General features: G+C 41.1%; 1 protein-coding gene across 2 annotated transcripts in view; it reads left to right on the forward strand.

Annotated features, from left to right (window-relative positions):
- Positions 1–20,232, forward strand: part of TBC1D8 (TBC1 domain family member 8) — a gene marked incomplete at both ends in the record, with an annotated part of 105,689 nt that overhangs the window by 43,332 nt on the left and 42,125 nt on the right. The window contains 2 exons of one of the 2 annotated variants that reach the window (XM_084235951.1): positions 90–245; positions 18,219–18,337. In XM_084235951.1, coding sequence (XP_084092077.1) covers positions 90–245; positions 18,219–18,337 — 275 coding nt within the window. The remainder of the gene's footprint in view (positions 1–89; positions 246–18,218; positions 18,338–20,232) is intronic. The other variant, XM_084235952.1, reaches the window with a different exon arrangement.

The raw sequence follows: 20,232 nt of genomic DNA on the forward strand, positions 1-20,232 counted from the left end.
TGCTTCGTGCACTGGACTAGGCAGCCGTGACACTGACTGCTGACCTGGTCAGATCCCGTGCTCAGAGCTACACTGTTTTTCTTTTAAAGGTCGCCTGGTAGGTGCTCTGGATGCAGTGCTGGATTCCAATGCCCGGGTTGCTCCATTTCGAATTCTGCTCCAAGTTCCTGGGTCCCAGGTTTATTCTCCCATCGCATGTGGTGAGTTACTGAGTGGATCAGACGTTTACTGGGCCATAGCCACGGGTGAGTTTTGTTCCAGTTGGAATATTCCAAACCTTAACATCTGAGCATGCTGAGTATCTGCATGTTGGTGACGCTTGAAGGTAACTCCTTTTAGAACCTCATCTGCTTTTACGAGCTCTTTTTCTTTTTTAAAAAAACCATCAAAAAGCACATAAGGCACTGTTTTGACCACTTAGCTTGGGCATGGCAGGCTTTTGAGTGGTGTGTTGTTCCAGAGTGCTGTAGATTGTTCACTATGGGTTGAGCCATTTTCTCCTTCATCTTGTGTCGCACATAACAGATGTGTGCCTGGATGTGTGCATAAACTGGTACGAGGGGAATGTCTGAGGACTGGTCTGTCAGGGCAGTCTTTACCTCCTGAGAGAATCATTGGACTGCTGGGCCCCAAGGATTTAGAAATAACCTTTGCATCTTCTCCATCTGAGTTTTCAGGTTCTCTCACAGGCACTAAGCCTCACTCATGCACCTTGGGGCTGGGAACCTTTATGTCCTGAGAAGCCCCTTACATTAAAAAACAAAGCCAAGATGGAATTTTCACTTATATAAACAATAAATGTTCACCTTCCAGAAACTAAAGACATAGGCGAGAAAGAAGGAAAAAGAAATCGCCTGTAACCCTTTATCCAGTGCTAGTCACTCTGAGGTTTTTCATTTTTGGTTTTTTTTTTCTTTTAACCCTAACTATAAACTCAGCTACTATAAGCTTTCAACATTACATCACATTCTTTAATAACACTGGATTATTTCTTCCAAGGAAAAATAGGAAAAGTGCAAACAAGAAAATTGTCATACATATTTTTTCCCCACTCCATTTTGTTTTGTTTTTTAAATTATGACACTAATTCTATATTTGCATAAAATGATAAAATGAGCCGTGCTCAATATAAAGGAATCAATTGGAAACAGAAAAGTACAAAAAAAAAATCTTACCCCATGTCCTTATCACCCAAAGTAACTTCTAGTCACACTGGTTCACATCATCCCAGACAACTTCATAATGCGTTTGGACAGCTAAGAGGAGTTATAAAGATAAATAGAAGTACCTTTATAAACATGCAGCTTCAGCTTGCTGAAAATGCTATTTTATGATAAAAATATTACATTTTTTACTTTCAATAAGAGACTAGAGTGAAACCAAAGAAATGTTAAACTTCAAATAAATGTTTCTTTAGCACAAGAGGTTATTTTCTATAGTGTTCACTAAGTAAGGTTAAGGGAAGAGATTTTGAAAGTATTACAAGGTTAGAATTATGGCTTTTGAAAACAATGTTTCAAATCTGAAAATGTTCATTGAATTCCTAGCCTAAGTCTCATTTTTAATTTTTTTAAATTGAAGTATGATTGACATACAACATAATTTTAGTCTCAGGTGTACAAGACAGTTAAACACTTGTACGCATTGTGAAGTGATTGTCAGTGTCTATTTACCTTCTTCTCTTAGCAACTTTCAACTTTCAAATTTATAATACCATATTTTAGTTGCCCATACAGTACATCTCCTTAGATTATTTTGAAACTGGAAGACCAATCTCTCATTTTAAGCCTTTATTACTAATTTCACACTGTAATTCCATTCTGTTCTGTTACCAGGCTTTCTATCATTGTTGCCTCAGATCTTTATTTAAGTTGACATAATGCTTTCACTCAGGTATGGCTTTCCTAATGCAGAATCTTTTATTTTGACCCCTCTCTGAATTGTCTAGATTTTCTAACCTCAATAATGCAGCACATTTGCAAATGTTTGTCTCTTGCTTTTGGATTGAACAACTCCTTGGGCTGTAATATGTGGCCATGCTCGAGTTTGGTGAGCATAGCTCTAGTGTCTCAGTATTTAGTATGACCCTGAGAGAAAACTCCCCCTTGTGTGATGAGCTTTTTTCACTATACTGTTGTCATTGTTAAAGTTTATTAATTTAGTGTTATGTTACTGAATTAAGCACCTTATGTTGAATTCTTAAGAACTTGATGTGTGCACAAAGATGGATTTCTTTAATCTTTTGAGGAAAATTTCTTCTGTGTATGTATGTATTATATTTTAAAAATGCATTTTATGTTCCATTTACTGGATTCTCCACTTCAGAAACATTTTGTTGGATTGCTGTCACTTGCTTTTCATTTGTTTTTCTTTGTCCCTTTTTAGCTGCACTCTCTGTGCTGTACATAACCCATTCCTCTGTTAATAATTCAGTTTTCAGCATTGTGTTTCAGATGTACTGCTCTTTTTTACTAATTTTCTTGTCATGTTATTTGATCCTCAGCATACTTTCCTAGGTCTCTGATCTGTTTTTCACCATCTCATCTTTGAGCTCTTGTTTTATAGAAGTCATGTTCTTTTTTTTTTTTTTTTTTTAATTTGTTTGTTTGTTTTGTTTTTGCTTATACATGCACTGGGTACAGTCAGAAGCTCGGGAGGGTGAGAGAATTCACCAGAGCCAGAGCGGGGAGCAGAGCAGGCAGAAGGACCGAAGACACTGCTGAGGGGAGCAGCGGGCAGCAGGAGAGGTCTGCGCGCCATGTGGGACCCTCCTCCGGTGGCCGGGGAGCAGCCAGGGATTGAACCGGCGCCACAGAGGCCGCAAGCAGCTTCGCAACCCAGCGCTCAACCGCTGCGCCACCGGGGAGGCCCAGAAGTCATGTTCTTATTGTATTGTTTTGGGTTATGAAGCATTTATGAGAATTTCCTTTCTTTCCTCATTTTCTTCTAGGACAGACTAGCAGTCCTTTGAATGCCTTGCTCTGGCTTTTTTTATTTATAATAAGCTTGTTTTTTTTGCTGTGGAGCGTTTGCTGGGTTCTTGTGCTGTTTCTCCTCACCTTGTTCCTGCTTGGTTATTATCCCAGACTGACCATTGATTTGCACTAACATGATGTGACTTAAAAAACATTTATTAATTTACTGTTTGTTTACAATAACACATAAGTTTGGGAGTACAGCTTCACACCTGTGTAGGTGTATATACCATAGCACATGAGTGTGACTTTTTAATTCATATTTTGGGCACAGAGTGTAACCAGAAGACTGGGGTTTGGGCCACCTGTCACCACCAAATGCCAATAAAGTAGAGACAGGAATTGAAACTTTAAAGTACGCTTTACTCGGACAGCCAGCAATCTGGAAGACGGGGGAGGTTAACACACTAAAGAAACTGCCTTAACACTTCATTTACAGCTGCCTTTTTATAGTGAGTTGAACAAAGAGACTTCAGCAGTCAGCAGGCCTTCACCACTGCCAGGATGTCCAGTCCCCAGTGCTCCTTATCGCCCTCCTGGACACCTGGCCCAGACTCGTCCCACTGTGCGAGGCTAGTCTTCAGATAGCGCTGGCTCCCTGCCCTCCTCCACACATGTCCTTGGGCTGGAAAATTGACTGAGAGCGGACAGGCCATAAACCATATGTGTGTGCAGATTTCCTACTACACCATGCAGAGTGTCTCACCCAATCTCCTCCCCCTCCCTAACCCCTATCAAGAGCAGAGAGGACAGGTGTCCTGCTACACTGTACTTGTGATGTAGAGGAGCAAGACCTCTTTCTTTCTCTTGTTTCTCCCCAGTTTCTCTCTTCTTGCCCACCCTAGGCAAAAGAGTTGACCTCACCATGAATTCGGGGATTTTGATGGGAATATTCAGATTGTTGTCTCCACTAGATTGGCTTTTGAGGGGTAGGTAGGAGGGGGAATTAATGCACAGGTCTGCTCCGTTCCTGGGTGGGAGTCCTCCCAGAGAGGTCTGTAGTCCAGCTGGAGCTCCTGGAGTACTCGGAAATCAAATGATAAAACATAGCTCTTTAATTTTTTATTGATAGAATGTTGGTTTATTGTTGGGATTTTGGAAGTATAGGTTTCCCCTTCAGGTGTATAGTGCACCCACCCCCAAATCACCCATAGTCCACCACCACGGTCCATTGTGCTTCCTCCCCACTTTGTTCTTACCCTCCCCCTCTGAATGCTTCATTTCTGTAGTCCGCTTTCACCGCTTGGTTTGTAAGCTTGTCTTTATCTGATCTTCTGTTTGGTTTCTCTGTATTCCACATGTAAGTGGAACCATCTGGTATTTGTCTTTTTCCTTCTGAGTAATTTCACTTAGCATAATCCCTTCCAGCTCCAACGACTATATACCATTCAACCTTATGGCTGTAGCTGAATTTACTAATCCAATTCTTTATTAAATACTTAAATGGTTCTGATTTTTCAGTGTTTAAAAAATGTGAACATCTGTGTACTTAAATGTTTCAAGATGCATGCAGCCCCCAAAGTCTATTCATTTGAAACGTTTGGTACCAGATAGGTGCTTGGTGTCTGGGATTCTCTGTAGCGTGTAGACAGGTGGTCTCCCTCTACTGGGCTTTATAGGCTGTGGGGAATACAGTTAGCACCCGAGAAATGGAGGTAAGTGGAATGAGAATTAGGAAGATGAGAGAGGACAACACCCTTGAGGAGCACGTAATGAGGAATTGCTGCATCAAAGGGATGGAACTTTATAAGAACATGCATGTGCACATGTATGTGGGCCAGTTGTCTACCATAAAGGTGCAGCAGCTTAGACGACTCCCTACCTCCTAGCAGTGTAGTCATCCTGGGCAGATTGAATCCCTAGATCTATCTTTCTGTTGAGTCAAGGTCTGCTTCTTTTAGTTTTTACTTGGCTAAATTTTTGCCTTGAACCTGACATATGGCGGATGCTTCATTTTCTTCTGTAATCTTATAGAAAGTTCTCTCAGTAAGTAATTGACTTCCAGTGCAGCGTTCCTTAGGTTAGGTGAAAGAGAATGGTAAGGGCATTTGTGTCTTGGGCTTGTGGTATTGATTTAGATACTTAACCCTCTTCTGGGAGTTACTTAGGCATTTTGTGCTGTGTTATTGACTCACCATATTTAATATTTTATTGTGTCTTGAGCTTTGAGAAAGGATCCCTGCCCAGGGTTTCATGTCTCAGATAGAGCATAAACAAGAACTGTAGGAAGGACCTGGGCGGCACCAGGACGTGGGTAGAACAGGAAGAGTGGCCTGCAAGAATGATTTATATCTTCATTTGATTTTAACTGTTTACATGGCAGTGTGGGGAGATATAAGAGACCTTTTTTCTGTTACTTTTTAAATCAGAGATGGAAGAAGTAGGTAGATCATTTCTTGAATGAAGAGTATTACTATATGGCAACACAGATGTGTAGATAATGGTGGTTGAAAGGTGAGAGAAGTTTCTTCTATTATAATTTTTAACTGATATGTGAGATTCCCAAAACCTGATAAACATGACTGACTGCTGGAGATGAAGATATGTGGTGAGTGGCTGTGAGTTGAGAGGAGGTGGAGAGAGGAGTGTTCCCCTTCATTCAGGCCAGAGCTCGGATGACAGCCTCAGAGGGGCCTCCCTGACACCCTGCCAGCTGCCTCCTCCATCCTGGAACACTAGTCCCTTTAGCACTTATCATGGCTGTCACTTTGCCTTTTTTTCTTTGCCTGTTTCCCTGATGAAAGTAAAACTTTTCTCCGAGCCTTGATTGCCACTGACTTTCCAGGGCCCAGGACAAGTTGTAGCAAACTGCCAGTGCTCAGTGAACAGTGGGAGGGCAAGTGAGCAGTCAAGTATGGAAAAGATGAAGATGGATTCAGTAACTAAGACTCTGTAGACAAGTAAGACTTCTTGGGCCTTTTCTGAGAAGGCAGGGCAGGGATGTTCCAGGACTGGGCAATGTTTTGGGTCTGGAGCTCTGTTTGGAGCCATCAGGACCATTGCATAGTTGAAGAACCTACAAAACAGAGGTCTTGCTTTTTCTTTTTTGAAATACTTTTTACTGTGGTATAATACACACCACATAAAATTTATCAGTGGCGTTAAGTTCATTTATGATGTTGTGCTACCATCAATACCATCCATCTCCAGAAAATTTTTCACTTTCACAATATGAAACCCCATGTCCTTGAAACAGCCAACTCTCATTCTCTCCCTCCTGTGGCCCTTAATGCTGGCTAGAAATCGCCATTCTACTGCCTGTCTCTATGAAGTTGACTTACTGTAGGAACCTCATATAAAGGGAGTTATCCAGTATTTGTCCCGTTGTGACTGGCTTTTTTCATTTTGCATATGTCCTCAGGGGTCATCCCTGTTGTAGCATGTACTTCCTTTTGAAGGCTGGGTAAGACTCCATTGTGCATCTGCTTTCTTGTATTCACATATGATTGTTGCATGAGTAGAAACCAAGCACGTGGTGTATGGAACTAGGAGAGCAGAGTCACAGGTGTCAATTCCTGGTCAGGGTCAAGAGAGAAGGTGAGAAAGAGCAGGTGGAAGAGCCTAGAGAGCCAGGACTCCAGACTGCAGGTGGGTGGATTTTTGACTGAAGAGCTCTTGGGTTCTTGGAAGAACAATGAGCCACTTTCACTGTTTGTATCTGCCTGTCTCAGTCCTGCTTTGTCCTGCACTTGAGAAGTCAAGATATGAGAGATTGCTTTATTGCTTCATGTTCCTGTTGGTAGTGACTGTCAGTGCTATTGCTGAGACTTTTTTCTTTACCATGTCTGCACATTGGCTTAGTTGTTCCTTGCCTGGTTTTAGGAAGCAGAAAAAACCCAGGCAAGGTCTGAAAGACTCTGGATTTTCTGCCTACATTGTTCCAGAAATTGAATTGATTTTGCAATAAGCTTTGGGGCAACCAGGGTTCTGCCCAGCTTATGGCCAAGGTGGGAGAAACTTTATGAGAATTTCATCAACCTTTGTCACTTTTTTTTTTAAGATTTATTTTTATTTATTTATACAAGCACTAAGGACCGAAGTACACTGCTGAGAGGAGCAGCGGGCGGCAGGAGAGGTCTGCACGCCATGCGGGACCCTCCTCCGGTGGCCGGGGAGCAGCCGGGGATCGAACCGGCGCTGCAGAGGCTGTGGGCCGCTTCGCAACCCAGTGCTCAACCGCTGCGCCACTGGGAGGCTCAACCTTTGTCACTTTTAATAGCACCTAGGTCTTCACAGATCTGAGTCTGGATTTTAGAGAACCTGGCTGGTTTTGTGACTGTTTATGGCAGCACAAGTGCAAAGTCTTCATGTTGTTAGTAAGATCTGTGCCCTTTCATGAAATGTGGGAGAGCAGAAAAACTGGGGGAAAAAAAAGAATGAACCCCATGGCGGCAGAAGCATGATGGCACCATGACACTTCCCCTTGCACTGGCGGAGTAAGGAGTGGGGATGAGGCTTGAAGCAGACGCACCTGAACAGGCAGAGGCACATCTACAGTTTGGGAGATGGGATGGAGGTGTGCAGTTTGATAAAATGCATTTAATGTTTTATATATAAAAGAAAACATATATAAAAGAAAACATTTTGAAATTTCAAGTATCTTTAAAGGGGGCATGATATTTTTCTAATCAACTTGTGTTTTTAAATAAATTGAAAATCATAATGTTATACTTTATGGTATAAAAAAATTTTCTCTTTACCCTACTTTCTTCATTTGATCCAGCAATGGAGGTAGAACTATATCTGACTTTGGAGAGGGAAGAAGCTAGCTCAGGGAGTTGAACTTAACCAGGGTTATATCTCCCTTCAAGGTTTCTTCTAGAATCTTCTGAGTGTTCTTTCTGCTGTACTGTCTCTTATCGCTGCCCTTGACCATAGCAGGCATTGTCATCTTTTATACCATATCACTGTTTGTTCGGTTTTGAAAAGAGAACTTATTATGGGAGGAAATGTTCCAGGGTGCAAGAGATCAGTGTCTTAGTGAACTTTGTGCCAAGGCAGCAAATGATGTGCCGGCCAATTCTTTTTTCACTGTGCACTTCAAGAAAAGTGTGGGAGGGTGCCTGTAGGAGGCAAGTTCTCTAATGGTGTCCACACTCTGAGGACTCTCAGTATGAGTTGTCACATTTGTACTGAGAAAAATCCCAAATAACCAAAAAACACTGGCCTGGGTGGCATTTTCCATGTGGGATTTATACTCGGAAAGGCTGAGGGGTGCCAAGGCTGCTGCTGCTGCTTTTCAATTAGGGAATTAGTCACTATATTCTTAATGTTTCAAATACAGCAATTTTTCCTATGCTCAAATAATAAAACTCACTGAAGGTGTTCTTCCATTAGGAATGTTGCTTATTTGAAAGCAGGTTAATGCTGAGTCCAGTTTTTATTATTTTTTTAAAGAAGTACAAGCCAGTGGTGTTGGGGAGGGCGGTGAGGGGATTCACCAGAGACAGAGTGGGTAACAGAACAGGCAGACTGACTGAAATACACTGCTGAGGGGAGCAGTGGGCGAGACAGGAGAGGTCTGCTGTGCCATGTGGGTAGCTCCCTGCCCGGGGATCGAACTCGTGCTGCAGTGGCTGCAGATAATTTCATAGGTTGCGTCTTAACCCCTTGCGCCACCAGAGAGGCCCTGAGTCCAGTTTCTAGACTTAGTAAAGTTGGAGGTCAAAAACTTCAAAAAAATGCTTTTACATCTCACTCTCCACATGAGGTTCTTGGAGATCCTGTGATTTCTCCATTGCAAAAGCCCCTCTCCCCATTGCAGTAAGTCCCTTTCTCCTCTTTCAGTGATTCTCAGCTTCTTTGCCTAAATTTGTTTTTTTACTTGACATAGTTCAGAATAAATGGACCTATAAAAAAATTCTTTAAATTTTTTAAACTGGAAGTCAAACTCTTCTCCAGTATCTTACAGGTCGCCTAACTTCTGCACAGTCTGTACCTCTTATAGTAGGGCTCTTAGCAGTTAGTAGACTGAGACATTTGAGTTTTAGAATTCCATGACCTTGGTACATGGATTTTTACTAAATGATTCCTTAATGATCAAAAGAGAATGTGGTGTGTGAGGGAAGCTTTCCACTCATGTCTACAGTTCTTCTTTTGGGCTTTGTTAGTCTTCTGTATGCTCACGCCCTGTCCGCCAGTTTCCATGATTGAACTTGTCAGGGTCCCAGAAGCCTCCTTCAGGAGTGGCTATTTCTCTGACTTCTCTGACATAAGCTAGACCTTTATATCTGAGTTGCCAGAGAGTGATCTGGATTTAAATAATAATGAAACTCAGGTCATGTGAAATTCTACATCCCGTTTTCTTGTCCTATTTTCAGTTCTGATTTTACACATCATTCCTCATAAGTGAGGTCATTTAGCCATGTTTCAACCTTTTCTGTTCAGGAGACTTTAATTTTTTTATTATGCAGATTTTTTCAAACCAACTCCAAGGTAGTAAGGGCAGTTATAATGAAGTCCCTTAGGCCCTGTACACAAATGCATTAGGGTCAAGGTTTTGTTTGCTTTGCTTTATTTCTTCTTCTGAGTCTTTTGCCCCCTGAGGTATTTGAAAATGAACTGTTTTAAAAGTAAGTTAGTAAAATAATTACAGAGGAAAAATAGCTTTTAAACAATATTTTGACTATATGTCCATAATTTTAAATATATTCTAAGGTCAAATAGAACTGCAAAAAACTTAAATTTCATTTAGTACTCTTTATGGTTACTAGCAATATTGGTATTAGTATAATATGGATATGTGTGTAACGGATAGTAATAATGGGAAGATTGTTAGAGATCAAGTTTTCAGTATGTAAGAAGAGAAAACCAAACATAAAATCAATGCTAAGTTTTTCATTTCTATTAAATATCATTAGATTTGCCTTTCGCCTATCTGAAAGGTAGTATTTCCATTTGCATTCCTTTTTATTCTTTTTTTTTTTTTTTAAAGATTTATTTATTTATATAAGCACTGGGTTCAGTCAGAAGCGCGGGAGGGTTAGAGAATTCACCAGACCCAGAGCGGGGAGCAGAACAGGCAGACTGACGAAGTACACTGCTGAGGGGAGCAGCGGGCGGCAGGAGAGGTCTGCGCGCCATGTGGGACCCTCCTCCAGAGGCCGGGGAGCAGCCGGGGATCAAACCGGCGTTGCAGAGGCTGCGGGCAGCTTCACAGCCCAGTGCTTAACCGCTGCACCACCTGGGGAGGCCTGCATTCCTTTTTATTATGAGGAATTTGAGCATCTTTATATTTCAAGGCCATTTATTCTTTTGTCTAGGTTTTTTTGTGGGGAGAGGTTGGTTATTTTTCCCCTTTGATTTTTAGCTACTGTTTTCAAACTGGGAATGTTAACTCTTTATCTGACATTTAGATTAGAAGATTTTTTCAGTTTATTACATAGTGGGATTCAGACCTCACTTCTTTTACACTTTCTGATTTTGAGTCATGGGTAGGGAGGTTTGCTCATTCCCAAATTACACAGGCGTCACTCATGCTGTCTTTATGCACTTAATTTTCTTTTCCCCTTAGGTAATTAAACCTCTTCTCCATGCCTTTAGGCTTGCATTGTTTCTGATAAGAAATCTAGTGTTCTCATTTTTGAGCCTATGTAAATAGTGTCTTATTCTCTATTGTTTTCACCAATTTGATTTTGATGTACTTTTTTTTTAAGTTTACGTTATGTTTTTTTTTTTTTAAAGATTTATTTATTTATTTATACAAGCACTGGGTACAGTCAGAAGCGTGGGAGGGTGAGAGATTTCACCAGGGCCAGAGCAGGGAGCAGAGCAGGCAGAAGGACCGAAGTACACTGCTGAGGGGAGCAGCGGGCGGCAGGAGAGGTCTGTGGGGAGCAGCCGGGGAATCGAACAGGCACTGCAGAGGCTGCGGGCAGCTTCGCAACCCAGAGCTCAACCGCTGCGCCACCGGGGAGGCCCTTGATGTACTTTTTTTAATGTTTTTTCTGTGTGAGGGTCTATAAGCATATCAGATTGTGTGTTTATTGTGTTAGTCAAACTTGAGAAATATCAGTCATTTTTTAAAAGATTTTATTTTTGCATAGAAGAGGTGGGGTGTAGGCCAGAAGTTCGGGGGGTGAGAAGACTCACCAGAGACATAGTGGGGAGCAGAAAAGGCAGATCTACTGAAATACACTGCTGAGGGGAACAGCGGGCAAGACAGGAGAGGTCTGCTGTGCCATGGGGGTAGCTCCCTGGCCATAGGGGTCAAACTCAAGCCATAGTGGTGACAGCACTGAGACTTAACCCCTAGGCTACGAGGGAGGCCCAGTCATTATTTTTTTCATACTTCCCCCCCTGTTTTCTGGTCCTCCCTCCCTACTTGTTCCCCTTTCCTGGGATACCAACCGTGTGTATTCATGTTGGCTCAGAGATAATGTTTCTTTCTGGTATGTGGCTTATCCTTTTTCCGGTTTTTCAATTTAGTAATTTTTTAAAATCACATCTTAAGTTCCCCACTCTTCCTCCCTGCCAACCCTGCCACAATGTCTAATTTTTTTAAAAGGCGCTAATACAAGGACATTTTAATGACTATTTCCATTTTAAATTTTAAATGCTTTATTTTTAGTGTGAAGGACTTGAACTTGTTTGGTTTTCACTTATTGCAAATTCTTGTAATAATTTAATTTGCAGGCAAAGGAGCAAAGGAAATCATGTAAAAAAGGTTTAATATCTTCTTAAATAAGAGAAATACATACCAGTAAAAGTCCTGTCAGTCATGATGCCCTAATGTTGAAATTAACTTTTGCATGTTCCTATAAAGATTTTGCTTCAGACATATAGATTAGACATTAGAGGATCCACTTTAAGAATGTGAGGTTTTTGAAATTAAAGTCTTCCGTACATCTCTCTCCAACATGAATTGTAGTTTTTATTGAGTTTTTTTTTTAAACCTCTGAATTACTCTATGTAGAACAAGTATTAAGTGAAATTTAGGAATGATACTCTTTGCAGTTATTAATTAACTCCTTTATGGTCTGTATGGTTTATAGTCCAGGCATTTAGGCAATAGATATTTCAGTATTTGGGCAATAGAGAAATCTTTTACTATTTCAATGGGACAGATCTGAGCTATGTACATGGAACGCCTGTTTTGTTGTTAATTTAGGACTTAGGTCACTGGAGAAGACACTTCAGCTAGATATTATTCAGCTAGATATTGTTACGTAGAGAGAAGCAGTGACTTTTTAGAACTGACGCGCGACTCAAGTTATTTATGGCTGTTTTCGTGCAGAAGCTGTAGGTAGACAATGAGATGCTTGCTTTATTTCCTGAAAAGACTTCTGAGGAAACCTAAGGGAATAAATATTGTGTGTGTTACAAAGTGACTTGGCTCTTGGGAGCTGTCCCCTGCTCCCCAGGTTCTTAGGCCCACTGTGTGTCACAGAGAGAATGTAGCCTTTAAGGGCCTGAAGAACGAGGCCTCAAGGTTGGTTTCCTTTGCACTTTAGATTTTTTGCCTAGAAAAAAAATCTAAAGAGTAAACATTTCAAATACATGCAATTGATGTCCTGGGAAAAGGCGGGAGAGGAGGTCAGGTAGGGGAGAGAGGACCAAAAAGCAGGGAGAAGTATGAAAAAATGACTGAAATATTTTTTCAAGTTTGACTAACACTATAAACACACATATCTGAGATTCTCACAGAAACTCAAACAGAAAAAGCATTTAAAAAAAAATCACACAATGTACGTCAGCATCAGAATGGTGAAAACAAGTAATAAAGAAGAATAAGACACAATATTTACAGAGGAACAAAAATTAGCACTAGGTTTCTTGTCAGAAACAATGCAAGCCTGAATTGGAGAAACAGCTTTAATTACCAAAGGGGTTAAAAAAGTGCATGAAAATAGCATGAATGATGCCTGGGTAATTTGGGAATGAGAAAACCTCCCTAACCAAGACTCAAAATCAGAAAGTATAAAAGATGTGAGCTCTGATTCCCACTATGTGACAAACTGAAAAATATCTTCTAATCTCAAATGTCAGATAGAGCTAACATTCCTAATCTATAAAGTATCTAAATGAAAGGAAAAAAGAATAATCACCATCCAATCCACCTTATGATTTTTACGAAGATAAAAGTAGCGTGTGACAAACCTAACAAAATCCTAGGTTCATACTCGACATTCAGGAAGTGATATCTGTCTGCCTGCCTCTTTGGCTGTTCTTAGAATGTGGAGTTAGTTATTTACAAGAGCCAGGGTTTTTTGGTTGGTGGTCTTCATTGATGTCTCTGATACTCCATTTTAGTTTTGGATGGGCACTTAAAAAGTCTGGGGTTTTTGACTTCTTGTATGGATAATATTTTAGATCTACCGAACTTTGATTTTCTTAGAAGTCTACACCACCACAAACCTTGGTGGTGTAGCCCACTACACACCTAAGCTGGATACCAACCTGTTGGGACCACTGTTGTGTATGTGGTTTGTCTTTGACTAAAATATTGTTATGTGGCATATGACTGTGCTCCTATACATTTTGCTTTTAGACAGCTGTGTTCATCGGCCTGGCCGCCAAGTCAAAATCCAGGCTGTGGGGCTTAAACACCAGAATTTAATTTTCTCATAGTCCTGGAAGGTGGAAGCCCAAGAGCAAGGTGTGGCAGGCGTGTTTTTTCCCGAGGCCTCTCCTGGGCTTGCAGAAAACTGCCTTCTTGCTATGATGGTACATTCTTGGTATCTCTTCCTCTTTCCTAAGGACATGGGTTCTACTGGAACAGGGCCCCATTCTTACAACCTCATTTACCCTGAATCACCTCCCTAAGGTCTGTCTCCAGATATGGTCACCATGGGTGTTAGGCCTGTATTGTTAGAATCTGGGTGAAAGTAATTCAGGCCATGACAACAGCACTCCTCTGGCTGGGTGTTAGAAGGCCCGCAGCAGAAGTGGTGGAAATACTGCTATAACAGTACATTAATTTGTAGCCTTTAAGTCATTCTGCTCCCTCAGTGCATAGCAATTTATCACTTATTTTCTCTTCTTTTCATTTCCCATCACTTGAATGTCTGTGATTTGGTGACTTTGACCCACAGACATAAATATGTATGCATAGCTTTAACAGATTCCATTAGTTTTGATAGTTGCCCTTATATAGTGGCACATCTTTTTTTTTTTTTTCCAAAAGGTTATTTTGTGGTGGGCTACTTGATGTAATTGGAAAACACTGTTGCAGCATAGGTTCAGAGCACTCGTGTATGATACATGTTGAGTGACTTTTTTAATCTTTTGAGATCACAGATGTGCAGTTGGCTTGCACTGATTTGAGGTATTTGTGAAACCCTTTGTAGAACTTTCCTGTAGAGGAAACTGTAGTTTGGAAAATTTCCCTGCCATTTGGCAACTTTCATAGGAAATAGAAGACAGTAGGGTGGAAAAGTTTCATCATGTTGATTGTCTTTGCTGGCAGAGGCAGACAACTGTGTCTTCTATTCAGGAGCAGTATGTTCTGTAAGGAAATTGAGTAGCAACTCACTGATAGTTGGTGTGTTTATTTTCTCTTTCAAGGGGTAGACTTGGTCTTGTTTTATCTTTTGCTGTCTTAAGCTCCTCCTCTGGAGATAGAATTTTTTAAAGAATAAATGTCTAAATTATTTGGTGATTTTTGTCTTAAGTCTTGATTCCATGTGGTATACTGTGCTGGGACTTTATTATAAAATCTATTTGTGGTGTCTGTTTATCAGTTGGGGAAGATACCCTCAGGTAGCTGTTTCTGTGAACTTAACCGAAGGATGTGTTTATTATCTGGGAAGATGCACTCAGAAATATGCAAGTGCAAGGACAGAGAACTCCCTCTAGGTTTAAGTTCAAAGTAGGTTTTTTAGTGTCAAGTCATAGGAAGTACTGGATCCAAAGGTTATGTGAATGTTACATAAAAATTGAAATACAGTTCATTACGGGAGAACCTTAGAACTTCAAGGTTATAGAGAATGAGCTCATACCCCGGTTTGCCTTTCGTTCAATATATTTGACCAAGGAGAAGTATTTGAACCTCCATTTCCTCAATCAGTCTTCATTACACTTCAATGAGAGTGCCTGGAATAGAAAGGTTACAAGGGTGAGTCCTCTCCCTTCTCTTCTTCCTCATTCCTCCAAACCTTTTTTTCCCCCTTTCAAATTAGAAAGTACATGGGGGGGAAAAAAAAAAACCACAGCAAAAGATTGAAGGCCAACAGACATTCCCTTTTCCATTTATTCCTTTCTTTAAAAAGTATTTGCCCTGTTGATTTTATTATGTTGGATAATAAAGGATGCAGGTCTAGAAAGAGAAAACTTTCAAGTACCAGAGAAGAGCAGAGAACTGACCACTCCCAAGGTGCCTGTGCAAATTTGTTGAGATTAATTGTGTGAAGACCATCTTGAGATTAAATGTGTGAAGTCCTGTTTACGCACTCTGAAGCCACCATTGCTGGCCCACCAGATTTAGGAGGTGTTTTTTGACTGACATCTGCATAGTTGCCATCTGAAGACATAAACTGGCAAGGAGACATAAACTAGAGGCAGATAAACCAGATGTGCACCCAGGCCACATCACCACAGAATGTGTGGGGCTAAGAGTATCATGTGGGTCCTAAGTTTGATACCAGACAAAACTGAGAGGTGCCCAGAGACCCCAAACTACTTAGGGAAAAAACCCATTCACCTTTTCTAGGGGTCTCTTTCTCACTGGCTTGCATCAAAGCAGGGTAATTGAATTCTAATTTCTCAAAGGTATTTAATGGGTGAGAAGCTCCCATTAAAGAGACAGAAGAGAAGGCCTCCCCTCGTGGCACAGCGGTTGAGCGCTGGGCTGCAAAGCTGCCCACAGCCTCTGCAGCGCCAGTTTGATCCCCGGCCACCGGGGAGGGTCCCACATGGTGCGACAGACCTCTCCTGCCGCTCCCGCTGCTCCCCTCAGCAGTGTATTTCGTCAGTATGCCTGCTCTGCTCCTGTTCTGGCTCCCTGCTCTGGCTCTCTCACCCTCCCGCGCTTATGACTGTACCCAGTGCTTGTGTAAATAAATAAATAAATAAATAAATAAAACATCTTTAAGAAAAAAAAAAAAAGACAGCAGAGAGGATTTCAAATAACAGCCTTTCATTCCAACTCTGAAACCACCCATCCCCTACTAGGCAAATAACCAGCTAATCACACAGGGCCTAGGGCTGAGTGGGCAGGGCCCAACAGCAAAGTTGCCAGAACCAAGTCCAAAGCACATACCAGCAGGAAGGCTAGGCCAGGCCCAAAAAGCTTGTTCTCATAAACCCCAAGTGGGTTTTTGAAACCTTAAAGAACAAGACAAAGGAGGTGGGGTTGATGGATATCTGGACACAATCACCGTCAGTTTTGGACAGAAAGGTTTACACCCTCTCCCACATTCATATTTGAAGCCCTAACCCCCAATATGATATTTGCAGGCAAGGCCTTTAGGAGTTAATTGGGGTTAGGTGAGTGAGGGTAGATCTCTGTGCTGGGATTAGCGTCCTTATGAAAGCCCTAACCCCCAATATGATGTTTGCAGGCAAGGCCTTTGGGAGTTAATTGGGGTTAGGTGAGTGAGGGTAGGTCTCTGTGCTGGGATTAGCGTCCTTATAAGGAGAGACCACAGAATTCTTTCTGCTATGTGAGGATACTTTGAGAAGGCGACTGTTTACAAGCCAGGAAGAGGTTATCACTAGGAACCAAATATGCTGACACCTTGATTTTGGACTTCAGAACTGTAGAAAAAGTATGTTGAAGCCACTCAGTCTGTGGTCTGTTGTTAAAGCAACCAGAACTGCTGAAGACACCTGTCAAGTGCTCTTGATTCAAGGCCTGACCTGAACAGAAACATTGGCCAGGGACAGTTTTGTAACTGGCCTTCCCATGTTGAGAAGACTGACTTCAGCAGTAACCAAAGGACATGATTTTGCAATGCTATACTTAAAAATTCAGATAATACAAGGAAAATAAATACCACTATTTTAAACTCACATTGCCTTATGAAATATTCTCTTTGATTCTTCTGTTGACTCCTCCTCAAACTGTCCATTTAAAACAAAAATCATAATACAGATATTCTTGCTGTTCATTGACCCCAGATGCACAGGTTCAGAGTAAGTTCTCTGGCATTTCTGTGCTGGGGTATTGATAAGATCTTCATGTGCGTTTATGTTCTAGGAAGAGGAAGCTGCAAATGATGGTTCACTTTTAACAATGCATACCCCACTTCTGCACAAGTGGTGTGTGGCCCTTTTGTCCATGATGCCTCTGATGTTGGCAAGATGGTTCTGAGCTTTGTTGTCTGGTAGCCCTTCACATCTCTGAGGTTAGAGTATCTCCTGCTTTTCATTTTTGAAACCATGCCCTTGTAGCCAGACTGCGATCTTTCCCCATACATTTGTGCCTTTTCTTGTCCAGGATTGTGATGATTTCAGGTCAGTGGCTTTATTGAGGCTCTGCTGTTTGCCAGGTCTTTGACTAGGTACTGACAGAGACCCCTGCCTGATGGCAAGGACAAGGAGGTCCTTGAGAAGAAACACAGACAAGGAAAATAACTAAGCTTTTTGGTAACAGTATTGCTGAGTGCTCGAAGCATAATAGTGATTTTTTTTGTTGTTGGTGGTTTTTCAAAGAAATTAACTTATATACATGCTAATATGTTTGTGTTTTTTAAACATGTACTAAAAAATTTTATATTTTAAGAGATATTGTGTAAATGATGTAAACCATAAATTTGAACAGCTGGAAATGTCCTAGGCTGAGGCTGATGCCTTGACAATGCCTGCTGCAAGTGCCAGTGCCTGGGGGCATCCAGCAGAGCCTTCTCCAGAGTTTCTTCTGTGAATATGGGCTGAGCACCCCTCTTGGGGGACCCTCATTCTCACAGGAGGAACTATGTGAGACTGTTCAGAATTTACCTCCTGCTTGGGGCTTGTTTGCTTTGGAGTAGCTGTGTAATTACCCTGTTTGTGACTTTAGTGGAGGTAGTAGGAATTCCATGCATTACTCAGACTGGTACGACGTGCACACCACAAGCCCCAGGATAACTCAATTTGTTCGTCTGTGTGGCAGTGGCAGTTACATACATATCCCAGTGCGGTGGTGAGGGAGAGCGTGGCTCCTGTGAGGGTGCCTTTCTTTTCAACTGGCAAACTGGCCAACACCCTGAGAAACTTGGGTTAATAATAACATAAGCAGAGGATTCATGATATCTGGAAAATGAGTTCATGTTCTAGACATTGCTTCTGTCTTCTAATCTCTGTATCTTTTCTGTTCTAACCCAGGTGCAACATTGGAGGAAATAAACCAGCATTGGGACTGGCTGGAACAAAATCTCCTCCATACCCTGTCCGTCTTTGATAATAAAGATGACATTGCCAGTTTTGTGAAAGGGAAGGTGAAGGTGGGTCCTTAGATTTTAATATTTCTCTAAAGTTCCTGGTCTTAAAACTTCCTTACAACTGCATCATTTTTTATTATAATCTTACTGTTTTCTCCTTTATACCTGAACTAGCTGACTTAATACATTAAGTGAGATGAATTCAACTTGTCAACTCTCAAACTTTGCAAGTCAGTCTGAAATAAAAATACAGGCTCATCCTCAGGCCCAAGTTTTTGTTATTCTTTAGAAGTGAAGGTCCTTTTTTAAAATCTAAGGAAAAATGCAATGTTAAAATTTGTTTTTACATGCATTTATTTGACTTATTAATTTTTTTGCAGTTGTGACAACTTTCATTTTGTTGGACTTGGCATTTTCCTTCTCAAAAGAGGGTGCTGATTCTTAAAATAGACTAATTAAATGGAATTAAACCCAATTAACTTTTGAGAAGGCCAGACAGGAATATTTTGGGAGGTATCTATTGATATTTCATTATGTAACTGGTTACACTGCAATAACATGATAGATAACAGGTGCTTTAAAAACCTTAGACAGTGAAAAGTTATTTCTCATTCTTTTTTTTAACTCTTTCATTAAACACTCTAAAACATTAACCTGTAATACAGGTTACAGGTTAAAACTTCCAGACCATTAATTTTGTTTGTTTTTCTACAAAAATTTGCTTTTCTAATATGTTTAAGTGCTTTAGCTTTTAGTGAAGGGTGATTGTCTATTGTAAAGGGATAAAATGGAAGTACTCTTCCTTTGGGGGCTGGGTATACTTGTGGGTCAGTAGAAACCAAAGGCCTGCTGAGTCTGGGCAATGTGGCTCGTGTTCTGTGTTTTACCTCTGCTTCTAGCAGCTGCACCAAGCTGTAGTGGGTTCCCATTCAGCTTGTGGTTACCACCTCTGCCTAGCCCTACTGACTGTGGCTTGGTACCCTGGGTCTGATCACACTGGGACTTGCTTAGCTGGAGAAATTACTATTTTAGTTGCTTTTCATACTTATTCTACTTTTTAAGTGTAGCATAGACTGGTGGTTCTTTGATTTAGGTGTTTCTTTTATTGATTGGGAGGAAGGAAATTCATATTTGCTACAGTGACTTTAGGAAATTTCCCTGGGGGGGGGGGGATCTTTTCCTTTACTCTTGTAGATTTTGTGACAAGGACCTGGAAATTAAGTTGATAAAAGTCAGATTAATTAGAAAAAGCTTATTAACATGTGCAGCATACATACATGTGAGAGAAACTCAGTGACGAATAACTCAAAGGTATAGTTAGATCTTGGAGCTTATTAACATCTTAAAGAGCGACAAATTTGTAGAGACCTGACAAGACAAAGCAAGCTGTGTTTAAGCTTTAGTGGTTGCAACTGTGGGAAGGTAAATGGGAGGAAATGAAAGGAAGATAAGGCTTATTTTAGTAAGGTTTGTTATAGATTTCCCGCAGTGTCCTGGGCTGCTGAGAGTCTAGAGTTATCTCAGATCATTTGGAGTCTAATTTGTCCTCCTCTACAGAAGGGGGAGACACCTTTACAAATGGTTGGTGTTTCGGCAGATAGTAGGGGGCAGGCAGAAGGACTTCTTGATGTCCATTCTTTCTTGGTTCAGAAGCTTTCCTCCAAGTCTTACCCCCAATTGTCTTCAGCTCTAAATAATCCTCTTACCAAAGTGGCATATTTTAGAGTAGCATATTTGATCCTGTATGCTTCAAAGATAAAATGCTTTTAAAAATCTCCCAAGGAGGCCACAGGCCTAAGAAATTCTTTGTTCTGAGCTGTGCCTGTCCATGGAAGGCAGATCTCTGTGTGGCCACCACGCTGCTGCATCTGGAGCTGTGGGTACCTTCTGTTCATCCATCCCTGCTTGTTCTAGAGTCTTCTTAAAAAGGCCTTTCATGCCTCATGGTCCAGAGTAAG

This window comes from Talpa europaea (assembly GCF_964194135.1).
Source record: "Talpa europaea genome assembly, chromosome: 6".
Classification (NCBI taxonomy): Eukaryota; Metazoa; Chordata; class Mammalia; order Eulipotyphla; family Talpidae; genus Talpa; species Talpa europaea.